Below are 22805 nucleotides of genomic sequence, written 5' to 3' on the forward strand. Positions count from 1 at the left end.
TTTAAAAGAGTAGCCATTTTGATCAGGCACTGGAGAATTTAAGAATTAGTGAATAGTTTATTAGATTTTCTGGGTTTTGGGGGGAGAGTCTTCATGGTTAAATTAAACCTTATCTATTGATATGAAGACATAAATAAACATCTGTTATAAAAACTATTATAATACAGTTGGTAGAATGCACAATAGGATAAGTGCCATTATAAGCTACAGTATGTGTGTGTGTGTGTGTGTGTGTATCAACAGAACATAATCTAAAAATGTAATCTAAAATTAGAATACATTCAGAGAATTAAATCAGTGGGGAAAGTAATTAGAATTAAAATCCTCAACAGAATTGTAATTTCAGTAGATGATAAAGAAGAGGTGAATCCTTCCTTTTCTTAGATAAACTCTGTAGAATAAATGACTCAAAACTGCAGAGATGGTCTATCATTGAAAAGATATGTCTGCTTTTTTCTCCTTGATTAAGAAGCTCTATTGCTCTATTTCTGTTTCGTCTTTAAGGCATCAACCAAAGAATCTGCTTCAAATGAAGATCATTAAACACCCTCTTTGACTTGGGTTTAAAGCAAATCCAAAGAGATTTAATAACTTTGAAACTCTAAATGAAAGATGTTGGTAGGAGAAATATGTTTCCAGTTCTACCATATTCTTAACTATGCCCTGAGCAAGAGAGAAATAGATCTCTTCCACCATAAGATAAATTTTTAGTAAAGGTTAGTACAGGAGAGTTACTTTTTAAATTTTTTTCTACCCAGAAGGGCCTGATCTTGAGATAAGCAGCTGAAGGAAAAGGTATTAATTTTCATGAACAACTATAGTATTGATCCTCCTTAAGCAGTTAAAATGAGATATTGACAATTTCCTTAATAGACAATCTGGTCCAAGGGGGCAACTAAACATTACAGATATTTGTGCTGCCCTGTTCCTCCACAAGCAGAAATCACTATTTAGTTCCTAATGATGGGTGCCAGGTAGAAATCAGGCACATATTGTTACATCCTGAAATGTTCTATGAAATCTTCCATTTTTTTTTTTTATATGATGGCATAGTTTGAACTAAAACAGTAACAACAACAAAAAACCCATTCTCAGGCCAAACAGAACATGTGGGCAGAATTCAGCTTTAGGCCCACCCCCATGTCCTCTAATCTAGACTATGGGGGAAAAAAATGTATGGACTAATTTCCAGCTAGGAGTAGCCAATTTCCTTATTTTTTTTCAAACGTTCTGTCTTCCTTGAGGGGGGGAAAATGGTGAAGAAGGAAGCTTAATAATAAACACTTTTCATGCAAAAATTCCCAGTGGCAATATTGTCTCTGTTGTAGCAATTACAGAAATCTTTAGTAATCAGGGGTTTCCTTTAACTAGGGTCATTTTATCAGTCTCTGTAACTCTATATCCAGGTGTGATAATCAAAATATTTAAAAACTGATGGGGCTAGTAGGTAACACTCTTTAACCCCTTTAGCTCTGGAGGGCCTGGGGAAGCACAGCTTGGGGAAGCACAGCTTGGGGAAGTGGATATTTACCAACTCGTATGGAAATATTCCAGCATTTTGAATAACTAGCAGAGCACTTCAGTTGAATGTCAACTTTGATAGTATCAGAGCTTCAATTTAACATCACCTTTAAGGCCTGTGCTGTAGGGCTAAGAAAGCTCAAACAATCTAGTAATGGTGTACACTCTCTAAGGACCAGACTGTAAAAGCCTCTAATAATTTGATAAGAATGCTTTCTACTTTGATAATAAAGCATAATTGAATTTAACAAATAGATAGCAGAAAAATTATACTAACTAAATTACTTAGATCTCTCAAATTAGCAAAGTTCAAATGCAGATTTTTATTCTCATTAAAAGACAGAGCCTTCTCACTGTGCTACTGAGTGTTCTGCCTAACTTAAGAAAAATTGCTTCCTGAACCACATGGGAGCCTCTGGATGAACCAGACTTTTCTTCCAGGCTGACCTCACCAGTTAAACCAGGACTGGGTCACAGTTCTTTTGATAAGAGGGCAGAGACGTGGAACCCGCACATTTAGTGCTGTCCTCCTCATCCTTTTAGTTCAGCTTGGCATCAGGTTTTACAGACCTGTACCATGATTCAGGGGGCAATTTCCTGGCTCCAGCTAGTCACTGCTTGCGGAACTTTCCCTGACCCTTGACCTCACCCAAAGGCAGAGCGGACAGAGTCAGGAGTAATCTAAGGAAGGCCATCCATGAAGGAGAGAACTGCAGAGGCAGCCCAGCAACAACATGCATTGGGAGCTGGCGATCTCTGCTCTAACCCTTCTTCTCTGTGATTAACCTGCCAGTTATGAAGTCAGGCCCTTCATCTCTCAGGGACTCTGCCATCCAGTCGAGCCATCCAAATTGTTCCCAGTTCTAAGATCCGATTACTTCAGACTATTCAATCAGATACCGTCACGTGTCAGATACTAGCTGACACAGTACTCTCATTCCATAGAAGTGTGGATAGAATACTGGTTGGTTTATCCCCGCTCCCAACATTGCCCCAATTTTAGCTACGGAATCAATAAGCAAGGTTTAACTGAAAATTACTGTGAAATCCCGATTATGGTTTGTTTTAGATCCGTGTTCACAAAAATATAAAATTCAAGTGCTAAGTGGCCAGTTCCAAAGAAAAGAGGAATAGACAACTGCTAAGAACAGTATCTATATTTTACACTAAGGGAATTGGCTTGAAAATAAAGGCTACTTATGAAAGGAGCTTCAATTCATAATACTTTTCCCTAACATATAAAAGGCCATCTAATACCAATGATTTAGGCAAACTAGGTTAAAGAAAAGATTTAGGTTAAAAGGCAAGAATTGGAAGTTGTTCAAACATTTACTGCTTTAAGAGATTAATTCTAACATCAACACATTATATTATACATTACAATGACACCGTAACTTTTATACAATACAAAATATACAAATACACATGCACACATATAGAACATGCACACGTTACAATCTTTTTTAAAGACTATAAACACTTCAAAACCAATCAGTTTCTTAATAAAGCACTCAAAAAAACCACAATTTGTTACTTTCAAAGAGTGTTTTTATATTGCACAATAATTCTTTGGTTTGTCAAATTTAAAATTGTTTTAGTTATGTAAAACAAGTAGCTTATCTTAAAAGCTTGATTTTTCATTCTATGATATATATGTAGAATGAAACTTTAATTTTATAAGTAACTCAGCATTCATGTACTGTAAATCCATGGGATGAATAAAACTCAAAATTCAAATAAAATGTTAACTGGAGGACTATGAATATTGAAATTTTTAGGAGGCTTACATAATATTCTTAAAGTTGGGCCATATTCCTTTAAATGAATGGACACCAAAAAAACCAGTCACACACACAAGAAATGCAGTAAGAAAGGTTTGGTTAAAGGAAAAATAAGTTAGCAAAATGAAATCTGCCAACATGAATCATTTAAAAAGATTTTTTAGAACGTTAATGCCTGGAATTCCCCAAGTACAGATGAAAAGTCAAAGACAATCTGATTGAAATGAAATAAATGTTCATAACAGATTATTAGCATGTTGGTGGATAAGTGGGTGATTTCTGGAGCTGTAAACTCCTGTACTAAAAACTTGAGAGAAGCACCGCTTTTCATCACTGCTAAATGCAATCATTCAGCCAAGTTCTAAAATGAGAAATGTTCTTGTCGCAAGGAAAATGCTGCTCAGACGTTTATTGCTTTTTTACTCTGAAGTTTTTTTCTTCCTATTTAAGAAACGTAGGGAAAGCAACTTCAGATGCTTATTCTTAGCTGTAAACATCCAGAAAATAAAAGCATTAAGGAAATAACAGAACACTTTTTTTGTTTTCCTTTTGACTGTACCTCTATCTGGAGAATTTAGTAAAGTTGCAGATGAAGAGGAGAGCCGCTTGCTAATGACGGGATCAACATGTTTCGAAAGATTCATGGTGGAAACTGACCGCCTGTCTGGATCTAAAACAAATGGAGATAATGCTAATTGACAGCCAGCATGCAGGATTGCAATTTCCTAGTTCACTGATGGAAGGAAAAACTAGGATTGGATGCTTTCAGCTCTATGGCTAGATCTTTACTATAGCACAGTTTTCTAAGTGGACATTTTAAGGTAACTTAAAGGCTAGAAATAATACTCATTTTTCTTATAGGAAAATAAAAATATTAAAGAACTATTCAGTTCACCAGTTTGTCAGCCAGGGAAATTCAAGCATATGGTTACAATACAACAAACGGAGGAAGACCAAAGGAAAACCAGTGGCGGGCAACGAAAATGACGGAGGCAGCCCATGAAGCAAAAGCGGGTCTACAAGAGGGAACGCCTTCATCATTTCCCAAAGGAGAAACAATGCGGCAGTAATAGTGCTGGTGAGATAGAATGCAAACACCAGGGTCTGTGCATCTGCTGATACTTTTGCTTGTAGAGTCATTTTGCAAGGGCACTAAAGTGCACTATAGAAAAACAGTAATCAGAAACCAAAAAAAGCAACACTGCAGGTGCGGAAAGGATGGCCCCTAGAGCATTTCTTTTTCAAAAATCTACTAATGACCACCTCTGTGTGCCTAGATCACAGAGATGAGTGTGGTTTATAGACATTGCTGCTGGATAATTTTAGAGTAATTCTTCAAGTTAGAAGAGAAATAATAGCTGTATAAAAGGGAAGAATCAACTCTGATGGTTTGCCCTCTGAACAGCAGACCAAGCTGTAACCACGCTCATTAGTGTACATCACATTGCCTGAATACAAGTGCGTATAATGAAAGTCTAAAAAAAACCTCATTATTTTATTTATTTAGGATGCAGGGAGTTGTTCTGATCTATATTAGCCAAAGTTAAAGGACTCCTGATGTATTTTGTTTTATTTTCTATGGTCAGCTTCTTCTAAAACCGAACACAAACCAACATATTCCTTGTGGGAGAGACCTTCGAACCCTGTTCCCACATGTCTAAACTAACCCTGGGAGTAAATATGTTAAACTTTCTTCCCCAGAATAATCACTGGTGGCTATTACTTACAGTGTACAGGGGATAAGCATGTCTTCCACCAACATCAGATATTCCTGTCTTCTACAGGGACTCATCTTTACAGTTGAAGCAATTAAAAATTTTTTAATTTATTGACATATCATTGATTTATGTGAAGTGATTTAATCATCAAAAGAAAAAAACCAAACATCATTTCTGTGACTCAAATTCACACTTAATGGATGGGCTCTTAAGGGAATCCTAACAAAGAAAAGACTTAGGGTAAAATGTCAAAAGAAACAATGACAAAATGGGAGGTTTAAGGACACAAAGAAGGATAAGGAAAGTTATTTCCAGGACATTTCATAGCAATACATTGTCTGATATTGCTTTATATGTTCAGCTTCAGTTGGGGGGAAATAGTGTCTATATGCAGGCCTATCACACATAATTAAATTTATGGAGATAAAATATGTATTTATTATATTACTTAACAAATAAGAATCTTTATTTTCCCTCTCTGAACAAAACACAAATTCACAAAAGGATTTAAGAAGAATTGGATTAAAAAGTATAGTCTTTACAAAGCAGGGCTAGCTGACGTGGGAACAGTCAGACAACACATTGATTTGATCTAGATTAAAGTTAATTTCCAGGATTTGTTTGCTGTGTCTACCACAAGTTAGCATTGTTGTGAAGTAAGGAGTAGGCAAAATGAGCAAGACCTGGTTACTGCTCTTGAGATCTTGGCAAATCATTCTGACCATTGAGAATTTTGGTAAATTCTCATTATTTTCAAACTTCTCTATTATAGGAGCTGCTGCTGCTGCTAAGTCACTTCAGTCGTGTCTGACTCTGTGTGACCCCACAGACAGCAGCCCACCAGGCTCCCCCATCCCTGGGATCCTCCAGGCAAGAACACTGGAGTGGGTTGCCATTTCCTTCTCCAATGCAGGAAAGTGAAAAGTAAAATTGAAGTCGCTCAGTCGTGTCCGACTCTTAGCGACCCCATGGACTGCAGCCTACCAGGCTCCTCCGTCCATGGGATTTTCCAGGCAAGAGTACTGGAGTGGGGTGCCATTATAGGAGCAATATTCTCCAATTCACAGCCCTAATAAAAAAATGATTTATCCAACAGCTCACAAATACAACTTTGAGTGGCAATAACAGAGGTCATATATTGAACTCTAAGCATGGAAGCAAGAAGTAAAGCTAAGTAACTTGACATCCCCTCAAAAATGTTGGAGGGAATTCCCTGGGAGGCCAGTGGCTAGGGCTCCCAGCTTCCACTGCAGTGGGTATGGATTTGATCTCTGGTCGGGGGAACTAAGATACTGCGTGTCACACACTGCAGCTAAAAAAAGAAAAGCTTGAAAGTCTGCACAGGTTTACCTGTTTAACAGGCACATGTAAAACATGAAGCCACACAAAAGAGAAATAAGGAAGGTTATAAAAGCATATACCATGATGACTTTTTTGCATGGAACAAATATGCAAAATTATACCTAGAATGAAATATCACATGTAAATGATCCTTATGACCACAGATTTGATGTGCCCCACTGCAAATACAACTGGGTCATGACGAGCCAAGAAGGAAAAAACAAATTTGATTCACTGCATAGGAAAGAAAGTTGTGGCAATATGCTTTTAGATTTTTTTAAATGATGAGGTTATAGAAGATACACTGAATGTGAGGAATGAAAGGGAATAGAGAAAACAAACAAAAATCCATAGTTACTTATATGAAAACTGAAAGTTACAATAGCTGTACTGATGGAGGCAGAGTGAAATAAAGCCAAACTGGATGTACTTTGACCTCAGGTGATTTATCAGTGAAAAAACATTTTCTTTAAGGTTTTATCCAAAATGATCATTTAAAGAGAAAGTAAGCATATCACCGGTAATTACTTTATTTCAATACCTTTAAGTCACCCGAGTTATACTATCAATACTTGAGAAACACTGTGCCATGTCCCAGATCTAGGTCTATGCAGTAGGATATTAAGCATGCATTATGACTAAGGCGGCAATGGTTCAGCTAGTGATGAACTGGCCCTAGTCTGAGGTGCTAGCTACAGGTCAGGCGATCAGCAAATCACAAGGAGGTCAGTACCAGGTTTTCTAGTACCACCAAAAGTTGTGAAGTGGTGGTCCAGGCCTGCTAAATCGAGAAAGGTGAATGATGATTCAACAAAACCACCTGGGGACAGAATGTAAGACAATGATTTTCCAAAGTAAATTTAAAAAAAAAAAAAAAAAAGCTTATTAGACTCACACATATGAAACTGACACACTACATAAAATTCAAGGTGTATTGAATTTACAGTACAAAAATAAGGCCTTTCACTAAGTCCAAATTTTAGGATTTTTAGTCAATTTAAGTACAAGGAATCACGTGGACATTCACTACTATTTCTAGCTTCAGAAATCTGCACTTCCTCTTGCAGAGCCTTTGTGTTGCATATACTTTAGGATCAGAATACATAAGCTCATAGGATTGATTCTGAACTGCAACAGTGCTAGGATTCTCGCAGAAAAAAAGGCAAAACTGGTTAACCCATTCCGTAATCTTGAAACCCCTATGCAAATAAATTACCAAAATAATGTAGAACTGAAAATAGTTGCTGAGAAAAACTGCACAGATTTCTGTTTCTTTAAAGAACTTTGTAACAAATGAGAAAAGCAGGGAAGGAGGGAACCTTATCTTCTTATCTCCATCACCCTCTTATCCTCAAACAGTAGAAGCATCATTTCATTGTAGCTTAATTATTTATGCAGGTTTTTTTAAACAGAGTAAAAAAGTAACTGTGACTTTAACTGTGATTTAAAAAATAATGATTTTGGAAAGAGGCTTCTCCATTTACCTGTGTTGTGGATGCTCGGGCTCCCATGGAGAGCACCTCCCCATGACCACCTGTTTTGTTTCTGTTTTGGCTTCTGGCTCCTCTCCATTGTACGTCGCACAACGGCTTCATGACGTTCCTTTAAATGGAACAGAGGAGCTGATGATCAGATTCTACCTGGTTGTTGGAGGATTCTTCAGCTTAAGGCAGAGTGGGATGAGAGGTACTACTTAAATTTCAACCTTAATACTCCTAATACTCAGAAGATTCCTAAACTCTACACTTTAAGGTGAGAGTAGTACTATCAACATGAGGGTGGGTGGGTGGTAATTATTAGGTTCCAGCTGATAAAGCCCTTGGCATACAGCAGGTACTTAAAAAAAGGACTATTACTATTACCACTGACTTCCCAGGTGGCGCTAGCAGTAAAGAACCTGCCTACAAATGCAGGAGTCGTGAGACGCAGGTTCCATCCCTGGGTCAGGAAGATCTGCTGGAGGAGGGCGTGGCAACCCACTCCATATTCTTGCCTGGAGACTCCCATGGACAGTGGAGCCTGGTGGGCTACAGCCCATAGGGTCACAAAGAGTCAGACATGACTGAAGCATCTTAGCACACTGCAGGGAGTGTGATGCTTTTCCATCAACTCACATAAGCCCGTAGCACAGGTCTTAGTTTAAGCAGACGTGTAACACATGTGGTTCTGTATTTAAAAACAGAATCTAGAATCTGAGGATGTGGGTAATCCCAACCCACAATTTAATGGACTGTATGACTTTGTGTGATTTAGCTATTCTGAGTCTAAAGCTTCATTTCCACAGAAAGTGGTAACACTCAAAGGTTGAGTAAGAGTTAAATGAGATAACTGAAGTGGAAATATTTATAAATGGTAAAGCCCTACAGAAATCCAGTTGCTGGGATTAACACTTCAGCATGCATGAAGTAAGCATAAATAAGTTATAGGTCCAGACCAGAGAAATGAGTTTTTAAAGGTCTTGTGGAAACAATGACAATCACATCATTCTCAACCTGATTTCCACACCACAACCTCCCTAGAAACTATGAAAGTCAGAGTTGCTGAGTCATGTCTGACTGTGACCCCACGGACTATAGCCGGCCAGGCTCCTCTGTCCATGGAATTTTCCGGCCAAAATACTGGAGCGGGTAGCCGTTCCCTTCTCCAGCGGATCTTCCTGACCCAGGGATTGAACCCACATCTCCCGCATTGCAGGTGGATTCTCTACTGTCTGAGCCACCAGGGAAGCCCCTAGAAACTATGACTGCTGGTAAATCTGCTGCCTCAGACATTCTAGCTGTGCATCATGGCGCCTCGGTGGGAAGCTTCACAGTTAATGTGCTGTTTCTGAAACAGACGTGCCTCCCACGTGTCCCCAGGGCAGCATCTCACCTTGTCCTCCTCGAGCCTCTGCCGTCGCTTCTCCTCCACGGCAGCCCTCCGCCGTTCCTCTTTCAGCCTCTGCTCTTCTAGCTTCTTCTTCCGCTCCTCCAGGTGCTTCTCGTAGTGTTGCCTGGCCCGCTCTTCTCTCTCTAACCAGACGATTTCTCTAGCAGCTTCAGGAGGAAAAACAAGGGAAACCAAACACAGGCAAGTTTAAAACCTTAACAGTTGGGGATGTAGAAGTGGCCCACATTTAACAAACATGGATGGGGTCTTTGGTTTTTATTAACCAACCATGGCCTGTGCTTTCCTCAAATTTTCAGGGAAAAAAATACTACTGTTGATTTTGAGCATAATTTAATATGCAAACAATGAGGCGGAAGAAGATGCACTTAATTCTATTCTTTGGGAACTGGAACAGCCCTCCAGTTTGGTACATTATTACTGCAGAAGAAGGCATGCATCACATACTCTAGCCTCAAAGCTGATAGCAATATGATACTCTCAAACCCAGCAGCACCTCTGTCTCTCTCTTATTAAAATACGTGATATCCTTCAGATCGAAAGCCTGTGACTTCCTTTCAACATAGCATTGGTTCTGCAAATGTTAAAAGGATTTGGGAGAGTGGATATGTGTATATGTAAAACTGATCGACTTTACTATACAGCAGAAACTAAAACAACATTGTATATCAACTATATTCTAATCCCCAAGTGGCACTAGTGGTTAAAAAAAAAAAAAAAAAAAAAAACCCGCCTGCCAATGCAGGAAACATACGAAATGTGGATTTAGTCCCTGGGTTGGGAAGATCCCCGGGAGGATGGCATGGCAACCCACTCTAGTATTCTTGCCTAGAGAATTCCATGGACAGAGGAGCCTGGAGGACTACCATCCACCGGGTTGCAGAGTCGGACACGACTGAAGTGACTTAGCATCAGTTCAGTTCAGTTGCTCAGTTGTGTCTGACTCTTTGCGACCCCATGAATTGCAGCACGCCAGGCCTCCCTGTCCATCACCAACTCCCGGAGTCCATCCAAATCCATGTCCATGGAGTCGGTGATGCCATCCAACCATCTCATCCTCTGTTGTCCCCTTCTCCTCCTGCCCTCAATCTTTCCCATTTTCAGGGTCTTTTCAAATGAATCAGCTCTTTGCATCAGGTGGCCAAAGTATTGGAGTTTCAGCTTCAACATCAGTGCTTCCAATGAACACCCAGGACTGATCTCCTTTAGGATGGACTGGCTGGATCTCATTGCAGTCCAAGGGACTTTCAAGAGTCTTCTCCAACACCACAGTTCAAAAGCATCAATTCTTCGGCACTCAGCTTTCTTTACAGTCCAACTCTCACATCCATACATGACTACTGGAAAAACCACAGCCTTGACTAGACAGACCTTTGTTGACAAAGGGATGTCTCTGCTTTTTAATATGCTGTCTAGCATACACACCAATAAAAATTAATTAAAAAAAAAGATTTGGGAGAAAATTCCAAAGATTGGTACTTGATGATAGATACGCCTCATGGGCATATTGCACTGAGTCAGCAAAAGGATATGAGGGATCAAATGAGCAGCCGACCTTGTCTCTGAATTGCTCCTAATCTATTTAGGCATATACAGCTCAAAAAATATTGTTTAATGGATGGACTTAGGGAGTGTCATACTGAGTGAAGTGAATCAGACAGAGAAGGAGAAGTATCATATAACATCCCTTAGATGTGGAATCTAAAAAGAAATGATACGAATGAACTTACAAAACAGAAGGAGACTCACAGACTTAGAAAATGAACTTATCGTTGTCAGAGGGGAGGGATAGTTAGGGAGGTTGGGAAGGTCATGTGCACACTGCTGTATTCAAAATGGATAACCAACAAGGACCTATTGTATAGCACATGGAACTCTTCTCAATGTTCTGTGCCAGCCTGGATGGAAGAGGAGTTTGGGGAAGAATGGATACATGTGTATGTATGGCTGAGTCCCTTTGCTGTTCACCTGAAACTACCACAACATTGTTAACTGGCTATACCTCAACACGAAATAAAAAGTTTACAGTCTGAAAAAAAATAAAATCTATATGACCTTAAAAAAATATCATTTAATGATGGAATGCTTCCTTTCTTCTTTACATATACATGTCCTTTCCTCATTTCCGGGCACAAAACTTTTTTTTTTTAAATATGATGCTTCCTTCAGCCATGGTAGCTAAACACATATTTAATGTGAGTTATTAATATTGTAGGCAAAAATATCCAAACAAAGTATAGAGCATAAACCTGGAGGGCACTACATGGTATATAAATTAAAATGTTACTTTTTAAGAGAAAAACAATGAAATTCAGAACATTGAGCTTCCTCTAGATATTTAATATGAGAGATTCTGTATTCCTGCTACCATTAAGTCTTTTCAGAGCTATTCCCTTCAGGAGACAAAGCCACTGAAAGGGATGTGAACTGACTTGCCTTCCATGGGAAGAAAAGGAGGAGGACAAACGCAAGGGGAGCTTGTTCTCTGCCATCACTCAGGGTGGTTCACAGAGATCTGGGTTTCCCCAGCAGCTCTGCTGTTAACACATGGTGAGACCTGGACAATTTCATTTGGATTTCCGTTTTCTCTGGCTTGAAACATGAAGAAACTGATCTTTAAGGTTCCTTCCTTCCAATGTTCAAATCTCATGGTTTTAAAGAAATTCTCAGGCTCAAGTTAGACATTTACTCTGAGCAAAAGCACACAGTATGAGGGAACGGCTACCCACTCCAGTATTCTTGCCTGGAGAATTCCATGGACAGAGGAACCTGGCAGGCTACAGTTCACAGGGTTGCAAAGAGCACGACTGAGCACACACACACTCGATACATATTTACTGAATGATTAAATAAATAAAAAAAATACTCTGAGAACATATGTTAAAAGTAACATGGACAGCATTATTCACAAAAGCCAAGTCATCGAAGCAAGGTAAGTGTCTGTATCAATAGATGAGTGGATAAAGAAGATGTGGTAAGCACAGGCCATGGGATATCACTCAGCCATAAAAAATCATGAAATCTTGCCATTGTGACAACACAGATGAACCCAGAGAATATTATGCTAAGTGAAATAAGTCCTACCTCAACCTGGCCCCTTCATTCTCCCTAGAGGCCTTTGGCCTTACTGCAGCTTTCAAACAAACCATACCTCCCCCATCTCTTTGCTCCCGAGGTTGTGGTTGTTGGGAAAGTTGCTATCCTTGTTTCAGTCCAAACAGTCATCCTTTAAGGCAGTAGTCTCATAAAAGCACAGATTGCTGGATTCTAACCCTCATTCATTTTTACTACTCCCAGGATGAGGCCTAGCAATCTGCATTTTAAACAAACCTCCTAGGTTATGTTGATCCCAGGTGATCCACGATGGCATATGGAGGACCGCTCTTAACTTCTCCAGAAGTTTCATCTCTTCCAGGCTCAACACAGGTCTTATGACTTCTACCACAAACTTAAGCATTTCTTATATTCTGATTTCTGTGTAGCAAGTGACTATTTCCCTTCCTTTTCCTCCCATTCACTATAGTGTTTTTCAGGGCTTCCCCAGTGGCTCAGCTGATAAAGAACCTGCCTGCCAATGCAGGAGATGAAAGAGACACAGGTCCGATCCCTGGGTCTGGAAGACCCCTGGAAAAGGAAATGGCAACCCACTCCAGTATTCTTGCCTGGAAAATTCCATGGACAGAGGAACCTGGTGAGTTACAGTCCATGGGGTCACAAAGAGTCAGACATCACTGAGTGCACATACACAGATAGTGTTTTTCACAACTTGTGTATAAGCAAGGGCCTTAACAATTACTTCCTGATTTATTGCGAACAATTGTACTTCTTGACTCATTCACCCTTAACTGTGTGGTCTTAGGCAAATTACTTAACTTCCTTACTCCTCACTTGTGTCAGGGTAAATTGTGGCTAAATATGGGGCCTTCTCATAATGTTTACTGTGAGGATTAAAAGAAGCATTACACCTAACACAGTTAGAACAGTTCTCAGCACTTGGTAAACATTCAATAAATATTAGCCATTATTGCCAAATTTGTCACCATAATTTCAATTCAGAAAATTCAAGGTAGTTCTTAAGCTTGCGCTATCAATCAAAACAGAGCTAGATATTATAACAATAACAGTTTTATCCCAAATAATCTTTTAAATGAAGAGCATTCCTTCATCAAACTCTTAACTTCCACTTCTATTTTCTACCAGGAAGTGGAGATCCTATTGCAGTGCCTTCTTGAATAATTGTCATCTTTACACAGTCATACAGAGAACAGGCAAATAATGGTGAAATAGCAAACAATGGTTTCATATTATTGCAGAGAATGGTGGTGAGCACCAGGATTATTACCAAGTACAGATCCTGTGACCCTTTAAACAGAAGGATAATGCATAAAAGATTTCAATATTTTAGTAAGAACTGAAAGCTAACTTATCCTAAGAGGTTTAGTTACTTAAAATATTCCCTGTGGATGATATATAATATCAAAGTTTTGTATTTTCTCATTAAGAAATGAGGCTTCTGAGCATAAGAAAAAGAAATCAACACTTGCTATGGCCTGAACTGTGTCTCCTCTCCCAGCAATTTGTACACTGAATCTCTATTGCCCAAAGTGACTGTATCTGGAGCTAAGGCCTTCAGGAGATGGTCATGATTATATGAGGTCATAAGGGTAGGGACCTAATCCAACAGGATTCAGTTCAGTTCAGTCACTCAGTTGTGTCCGACTCTGCGACCCCATGAATCGCAGCACCAAATTCCTCCCTATCCATCACCAACTCCTGGAGTTTACTCAAACTCATGTCCATCCAGTTGGTGATGCCATCCAACCATCTCAACCTCTGTCATCCCCTTCTCCTCCCACCTTCAATCTTTCCTAGCATCAGGGTCTTTTCAAATGATTACTCCCTTATAAAAAGAGACACCAGGGAGCTCTCTCTCCTCTCTTTTCATGCTCAGAAGACAGACCAGGTGAGAACAAAGCAGCCATCCATGAGCCAGGAAGAGCTCTCATCAGGAATGGAAGCCTACCAGAGCCTTGATCGTAAACTTTCCAGCGTCTGGAATTGTTAAGAAAAAACAATTTGTTGTTTAAGCCATGCACTCTATGGTAGTCTGCTATGGCAGTATGAACAGACTATATAACAACTCATTCAGTATTTAAATCATTAACGATCACTAATTTCACAGAGCTCTATGAATGAATAACATGTCCAAAAAGGACCTGTGATGAATATCATTAACCTTTGCTCTTGTGACGTTAGGATTTTCTCCTGGACTCTGAGATCATAATATAAAAATGAAATGAAAACCCATTGTGGCCCCTGGACATGAACAATCCAGTCCCATCCCTGAGCTGCTGCCACCAAGGTTATACTTCAGTGACCCTGTAACAGCTGGTCAGTGACACACAAAGGGGAAATCCACTGTCAACCTGGACTCTATTTAGAAACTTGACTCTTGTACTAAAGCAACAGTGACTCCTGAACTAAAAGGAGTTTGAAGTGAAAGGGTACTGGATAGAGCAGCAGCTCTGGCTTCACAGGAACCTGAGCTCCCCCTCTCCCACCACTCCCATTACAGAGGGACTCCTTGTTACCTCCAACCGTCCTCCCGCCAGAGTTGCCAGATGAGCCCACGGTAACATATAAAGTGTTCAGCGAGTGCCAGGTACACAGTAGGGACTCAATACACGTAACCTCTACACCTCCACACCACCAACCCTACCCCTACCATCGCAAGGGGAAAAAAGAAAGTTTAAAAGGAATAAAACTAAGCCTATTAGTTAAGATTGAGACTTTTAGACCAGGCCAAAATCTGAAACGCCCAAGTTATGTTGAAGCCGGACATGCTGCAGTCCATGGGGTCACAAAGAGCAGGACACAACTGAGCAACTGAACAACAACATGTTGTTTAAAAGAAACAAACCTAAAACAAAGTGTTAAAAAAAAATCATAAAATAATGAATGAACAAAAGCTATCAGGCAAATGAAAACAAAATTGTAATAAATGTGGAATAATAATTCCATTTTGTCTGGCAGTAAAGATAAAATGAAATAATAATAAAAAAAAAACCCAAAGGAGTTAAATAGCTCTCCCAGGATCACAGTGTCTAAAAGAGGAAGAGTTGAAGTTATAATTCAGCTCTGATTGTAAAGCCTGTACTTTCAGTTACCCTACAATACTTCCTCCAAATTCACAACTGCCCGTTTAAAATTTCCTCTTGAATTTCCCGGTCAGATCCATCACATAACCTTACTCATTATCTCTACCTCAAACCAGAACCTGATCCGCCTTCTCCACTCTGAAAGCAGATACACGACCTCCCAATAGTTTACGAAGATCTCTTGGAGCCACCCTCAATTTCTCCTTCATGGATGTTCCAACCCAACTCATCACTTCCACAACTGACCTTCTCATTTTACATCAGAATTTAGTGTCTTCTCTCTCATCCTTCCGACTCAATTGGATTTAAGCCCTCATTTTTTTCTTACTCCTGGGGTTTAGTCTATTTCCTCTTCACAACCATCCTGCATACTGTTCTCAGACATCTCCCTCCCCCTGCCACTGGCCCCACTCCCAAACAAAACCTAATGTCATAGTCCTGCTTGAAGATCTGTTAGTGCCCCCTGTCCCCCGGTTCAGCTCCTTAGACTGACCATATGATCCTCTACATTTTTACGTGCTACCCCTGCCCCAAATACCTCTTCCCACCAGTCAAACTTCAGTCATCATTCAAGTTCTAGGTCAAACGGCTCTTCCTCTGAAAAGCCTTCCCTGGCACCAAGGTCACTCCCATAGTTCCTCTGCACTCCTACCTGTACGCCAGATGGTAATTACTCTGCTCTTACATGTTTCTGAGTCTTTCCCCACATAAAACAATGACTAGTTTAGCAAATGATTAAAGTAAGTCTGATGAGGAATGAGCTAAGGAATTAAAGGGTTATATGACCTCCAAGCAAAGTGATTTACATTGAGCCTTAGTGTTAATTCAAAGCCTTTTCAACCAGTCATTTAAACTGTTTTCCACTGTCCTCTCATTTGAATATTACGCTGGAGAACTGCCTGGTAACAAAGGTGACCTTGTAGGATACCCACTACGCTGCGTCTCCTGCCTGAGGGGACTTCCTACTGTCTTCATCCCTGGACACAGTGGTGGACTAATGAGATTGAGCTGCTAGGGCAGAGCTGAGGTGCTTATACCTGTGAAAGACATTTTCTTTTGAGACGAGAGAGCAACACTGTGCCAGGACTTCTTATCTTCAGAGCTAGGCTCAATGGAGTGTTTAGCTAGGCTTAAGTCAATAGAGTTTTGCTAAAGCACACAAAGCAATGATTGTCCTCGGACTCTCACTGCCTCGACCCTAATCTACTTTTACTCCTCCAAAAATGTTGCCATCCTCTTCCCTCACTGTCTTACTGAGCCCAGCCTACTCGACCAGGAAGCACAAATGCCCCTCTATCTCTGCGTCCCCGAAGCTCAGAAGCATTGGTTTCTCCAGTCGCAGGCATGTCAGTCAGTCTCTGGAGTCACCTGACCTGCCACCCTCACCTTTATCATCACAGTCGTCATGGTGAGCTGTGCTCAGCTCTTTATGCTGACACCAGTGATTTATAGGCTTTACCTTCACAGCCACCTGGCAAGGGAGACACTGCTATTAAACTTACAGAGAAGGGAAGTAACCTGCTTGAGGTCTCACAGTAAGTCAGCAGGGGGACTGGAATCCAAACTCTGGACTGTCTGACTCTACAAACAAACAAGGAACCATTATGCTAAAAGGCAGGATTGGGAATACTTCCCATGACTAAGGCTCCTCCTCTAGACCGGAAGAAAGTGGGCACCCAACGTGAAGATCCTGATTTTCTCACATCACTCTTGGCCTTCATCATCCGTTTACAAGACCCCTTACTTTTCAGGCTTTAAGACTGTGAGCTTTACAGGCAAAGTAAACTTGGGAGAAATAAATAATGGCTGCTTAGTCACAGTGATTCACCTGATGTTAAAGCTTCAGCCTGTGAGTTACTTAATCCATTCCACAACAAGCGTTTATTCTTTCCAGTCCTGTGCCTGACTCCTGATGCAGTGCTGCAGTATGCGCTCATGTCCGCATCCCTCCCACTCACATGTACTCTGACCCTTGACTGTTCACAGCCTGCCTGGCAGCCTTGAGAGATTTTGTACTCTCTATTCATCAAGAGACAACTTTAGGAAACCAAAAGCCACAGATGACCACAGATCTGTAAAAGTCTTATCCAGCATATATTTGGACTAGAAAGACTGCTTGCCTGAAGCCCAAAGTCTGGGTTTTTGGGGGTGTGTGTGTGTGTGTGTGTGTGTGTGTGTGTGTGTGTATGTACTGAGGACAGTTTTGTCAAAACCAGTGACTTCCTTATATGTCTAGCAATGATAATGTGAAGTATGAAACCAGGGACAATTTCACTTGTGATTCTAATCAGAGTACAGCATCACTGGTTGTTTACTAATTAATTCTACTCTATCAACATTTTTGAGACGAACATTCTAAGCCAGATTGAAATGATCATGTATGTCTTGACCACACTCTTAGTAACACTGCTGCCCCTGAGTTGACAACACGCTGAAACTGGGAGTAGGAAGAGAGGCAAAGCAGAAAAGTTATGACTGGAGGGGCAATAAAGTCTGGTGAATTTATCTGAGAAACAAGGCAAATATAATCTAATTGAACGTCAAAATCTTTTTTGTATTATCTTATGGTTGTTTCTAATATATTACATTCTGACAGATATCTTGCACAGCTTTGAACTTAGCCACAAAACCCAATATGAATGAACTGAATGAGAGAGTTGAGAAATTTAATTTTTTTCTTCATGAGCTATAGGAGTCAATCATGCAATTCACTGATAATCTTTCATGATTTTACAGACTCTCAAAAGCCTCTGATCCAACAGATCAGATGAGATCAGATCAGATCAGTCGCTCAGTCGTGTCTGACTCTTTGAGACCCCATGAATCGCAGCACGCCAGGCCTCCCTGTCCATCACCAACTCCCGGAGTTCACTGAGACTCACGTCCATCGAGTCAGTGATGCCATCCAGCCATCTCATCCTCTGTCGTCCCCTTCTCCTCCTGCCCCCAATCCCTCCCAGCATCAGAGTCTTACCTCAAACTTAATCTGTATCACCTTCAAAAAGGGAAATCTTATATCTTCCTAAACACAGAAGACTACTTGCCTGCTCAATATTCCTCATATATTCCTTAGAATTTGTCAGCATACTGTAGGATTATTAGTTTCATAACATATATGAAGACCAAGTAGTTTCAAGGTACAACCATTATATAGATTATCTTTGTGTCCTTGTTCAAATAACTGAGAAACTGCTTAAGAATGAGATTTTCAGACTTGTTTGACTGGATTTATAAGGACAGATATTACCTGATAATTTGGTAATATCTAACTAATTTGCAGTATACCTGCGGCATATACATTGAAATGCACAGACTATTCGCTTACCATTCAACCAACAGCTGTTAGACATCAACTATGTGCCAGGCACTTTTCTAGATACTAGGCTACAGAAGTTAAAAAAATGACATAAGTCCTTTCTTATAATAAGCTTATATTCCAGTGAAGGCAGACAAGACAATAAACAAGTAGAATATCAATATATACATGTTTAGATGTTGCAAATGACATGGAGAAAAATAGAGGTTGCTAGTTTGGGGAGCTGCAAATCTGAGGAAGATGGCCAGGGAAGGCATCACCAAAGAGATGGCATTTAAACAATACCTGAAGGAGGAGAGAAAATTATTTACATGCATCTCTCAGGCCAAATATTCCAGGTGGAGGGCATAGCAATGTAAGTTCTAGGAGGTTAGAAAATTGATCTTTCACTTCAATAGCCCCAGGATTTCTAGCTCAATAGTGACCCCACATCAAATACTAGGTGAATGAATACGTGAATTAAAATAGCATGAAATAGCTTCTTAAAAAGGAGGTGGTGGTAGTGGTGGTGGTATTACTTTACTAAAGTCAAAAATTTATATTACATAAATTTCACATGCTTTGATTCTTGCAGATGTTTTAGAAGACAGGTTAGTAACCAGGATCTATTCCAAGTTCTTACAGACTCTTAATGACTCCAAGGTTAACAAACAGTCAATGCCACAAAGTATTTTCAGAAAGATGTCAGAATCTGCTCCAACACTTACCTTTACCCTCTGGTTCTATGTCAAGTGGACAGTGAGCACAGCATGCACATACCCTGCTTGTATGTGGAAGCAGAAAGGCTCGTCCTCTACACGAGAGCTGCGTATGTGCCCAGCTCTGAAACCTGAAAAAACCCACCACCTGAATACAAAGCACAGGGACTGCTCTCTGTGTAACAGCATCGCCATTTGCTGCAGAATGTAAACATGGATCTTGGTGACCCTGTACATAAACAGCTGATACGGCAGAAAGAAAAAAGGGTCCAGTTCCTTCCTTAAGCTAAATTATCCCATTGCATTTTTAAAAAAATAAAAGACAATGCATAAAATAACTTACATCAGCAACTATGGCAGGCTTACACAACAGAAAGTACAACCATTGTGTTAATTTGCTCCTAAACGGGATAATACAGAGTGAAGTGCTTAGAACATTGCTTTACCCATAGTCAGTGCTCAATTAACATGATTATTATTAATAATATTATTAGTATTTAATTAAAGGCTTGAGGATAGTCATAAAATTATGCACCTGTTTTATATTTAGCCCTATGTACTGGGATAAAAAGAATTAGAAGACTATGACCATATTCTTTAAAAGCTTGAAATATATACAATTAGAAAGTTCTATAAAGTCCCACTAGACAAGTTCAATAACATACAAAATAGCTAAAACATGATAGTTATGCAAGGTACAATATATAGTAAGAAAATGAGAGTTTCCAAGAGGGAAACGATCATAAAAACTAGGAAGGCTTCAAAAAGAAGGACTGGTACTGAATGTGACAGATGGACCAAGTAGGTCAGTGAGACACTTTTGGGTAACTAAAGTCCAAATTTATTAAAGTCTGCAGTAGGATGATAGCAGAAGCAGCAAATTTAAAGGCAAGGATCTGAGCCCTCTGTTGAAGACAGAGGAGCACTGGACCTGTGACTATGTGGGTTTAGGGACAGGCTGTGAGGCAACCTCCACCTACAAACCTGAAGCCACCGCTAGAAGACTAGGCTGAGTCCAGACTGACCAGTAGGCCCTACAAGTGGCTCAACAGGCCAGCGTGGAGACTAGGCAGTGCACAGCACTGGACCACCGGGAAGAGAACTTTTTATCCTGCAAAAGATTCAGTAGTTAAGGCTGGGAGTCAGAAAGATGCCAGTGCCTCCAGCAGCAGCAGAAAGTATTAAAAAAAAAAAAAAAAAAAGAGACCTGAAAAATAATGCTGTGGGGGTGGGGAAGGGTGGAAGGCATATTGGTGCAACTGACTGGTACACAGCAATGACTCAGAGGAGTGAAAGTCGATGGACAACTTACTGTATAGAAGTTGATTGAGTTTTAGACGATAGGAAAGCATCTACTACCTTAAAGAGTGAGTTGGGAATGTGGAACCCATAATATCAACACAGGAGAGTAGAAATCATGAGAACAAATACAATTCTCCCCACCTAGCCCAGGAAAAAAACAAAATTAAAGCTTAGAAGAGAGATGGTAAAAAATATGCAGAAGTCAAGAGAGAAGTTTGAAGGAATGACCTGAATTAGAGTCAAATGAAATAGACTAGTTGAGGACATTTCTTCATGAGAAAACCTTTTAAGGCAGAAAAATAAAGCTTTCAGAGTATATATGCCCAACCAAATGAACAGAACAGTCCCTCACTTCAAGAATTATGCCTGATTTTATGTGATAAATTGAAGGATAATGTAGAAACAGCAGGCCACATGACATAATCCTATCACAATGCATTAAAGCATGACTCAGAGATTTAACCCACAGAAAGTTATTAACAGACCCTCTGTTTGCAAAACAATACAGACATGACATGTCACCCAAAGCAAAGATCTTTATTCTCCTTCTTTCTACTTTGCTTTTTAAAATGTGGTCTTAAAAAAAAAAACTTCAATGACTTCAATATTAATTTCAGCCTACATTCAACAGTAAATAATCAATCTCACCAGCCAATTGCTTTCAACTTTGTTGGAATTTCTGAGATGTATTCTTTTTTTTCCTTTATACTTGGAAAGCTTTAAACTTTGAAAGCTTGGTAACAGTTGATATTATCAACTGCTTTTGTGTTTTCAAAAAGCACACTCCAAAGATCTTTGAGGTAATAGCCACTCCTCCACCCTACCTGCCATTTTTTAAAAAACACTATTCTGCTGCCATCATAGTTTCTGCTAACAGTTTATGGGTAGTTTATCAGATGCCCTTTGATCTTCTCTTAGTACTAAAATCTTTTAGAAATAGCCCTTTTGTATTCTAAGGCACAGCTTAAATCAGATGCTAGGTTTTAGATGACTCTTCACAAACGTAAGGCCACGTTTCCATGTTTGTGTATTTCTGAAGATTAATTTCTACTCGGAGAACTTAAGTGGAAAAGAAGAGGCCAAAACACATTGGTTTAAAATTTTAAAAGAAAATACAATTAATGCAGAAAAAATAAGAACATAAAAATAAAAGTGCAGAGCAAAATAAAATATAAATACAATAAATAAAATGCTACTTCATTAAAACTATGGCTGTCAACAACAAGAGAAGAGATCAAAAGTAAGGAAACTGTAGTATTAAATATAGCAGGGGTAAGAAGGAAGAAAAACAAAGCCTAGAATATGCTGGGTGTGCTAGTCGCTCAGTTGTGCTCGACTCTTTACAACCCCATGGACTGTAGCCTGCCAGGCTCCTCTGTCCATGGAATTTTCCAGGCAAGAATACTGGAGTGGGTTGCCATTTCCTTCTCCAGGGGACCTTCCCAACCCAGGGATAGAACCCAGGTTTCCCGCATTGCAGGCAGATGCTTTATTGTCTGAGCTACTAGCTCACCAAATAAGTTGTGACCACAGGATAATATAATAATTTGAACTTTACTTTGACCCATATATTAATCTGATGATGAACAGATGTTGGATCTGTTACCAAATCCCCTTTTGCCACTTGTCCTCGCACCACTGCTCTGCAGTCCCCATCTCTTCTAGTTCCCTGGATGACTCTGTTCATCCTCTAGCTGGAAGCTCAGGTGGTCCCTGACATCCCCAGGCTGGGCTAGGTTCTTCTGTGGGTTCTCAATGCCCCATGTGTGCACTCCTTCAATACCATCCTCTATTAGAATTGCTGTGTGTTTATCTACCCTCTCCCACCTCACACTAGACTGCAGCTAACCCTGGAGGGCTGGGTCTCAACCTTTATTCATCTTTTTTGCATATAGCAAATATGCTATATGCCTGGCAAATAGCAGTCTTAAAATATATAAATTAATGATGCACGTTCTATACCACTGATGTATGGTCTGAAATATGCTTTAAAATATGGGGTTATATATTAAGAAGAAACCCAGCCACTTAACAGATTAAGCAAGGCAACTTACAGAGGGAATCTGCAGGCTCAGAGCTATACA

At 39.9% G+C, this 22805-nt stretch overlaps 1 protein-coding gene across 8 annotated transcripts in view; it reads right to left on the reverse strand.

The window, feature by feature from the left end:
• MAP7 (microtubule associated protein 7) overlaps window positions 1–22805 on the reverse strand; it is a 176518-nt gene that overhangs the window by 26579 nt on the left and 127134 nt on the right. For 6 of the 8 annotated variants that reach the window (XM_070796250.1, XM_070796247.1, XM_070796246.1 and 3 more), the window contains exons 4-6: window positions 9233–9396; window positions 7846–7963; window positions 3862–3972 (exon numbers count right to left, since the gene is read on the reverse strand). In XM_070796250.1, coding sequence (XP_070652351.1) covers window positions 3862–3972; window positions 7846–7963; window positions 9233–9396 — 393 coding nt within the window. The remainder of the gene's footprint in view (window positions 1–3861; window positions 3973–7845; window positions 7964–9232; window positions 9397–22805) is intronic. The other 2 variants (XM_070796252.1, XM_070796253.1) reach the window with 1 other exon arrangement.

Source organism: Bos indicus, chromosome 9, assembly GCF_029378745.1.
Source record: "Bos indicus isolate NIAB-ARS_2022 breed Sahiwal x Tharparkar chromosome 9, NIAB-ARS_B.indTharparkar_mat_pri_1.0, whole genome shotgun sequence".
In the NCBI taxonomy this organism is placed as follows: domain Eukaryota; kingdom Metazoa; phylum Chordata; class Mammalia; order Artiodactyla; family Bovidae; genus Bos; species Bos indicus.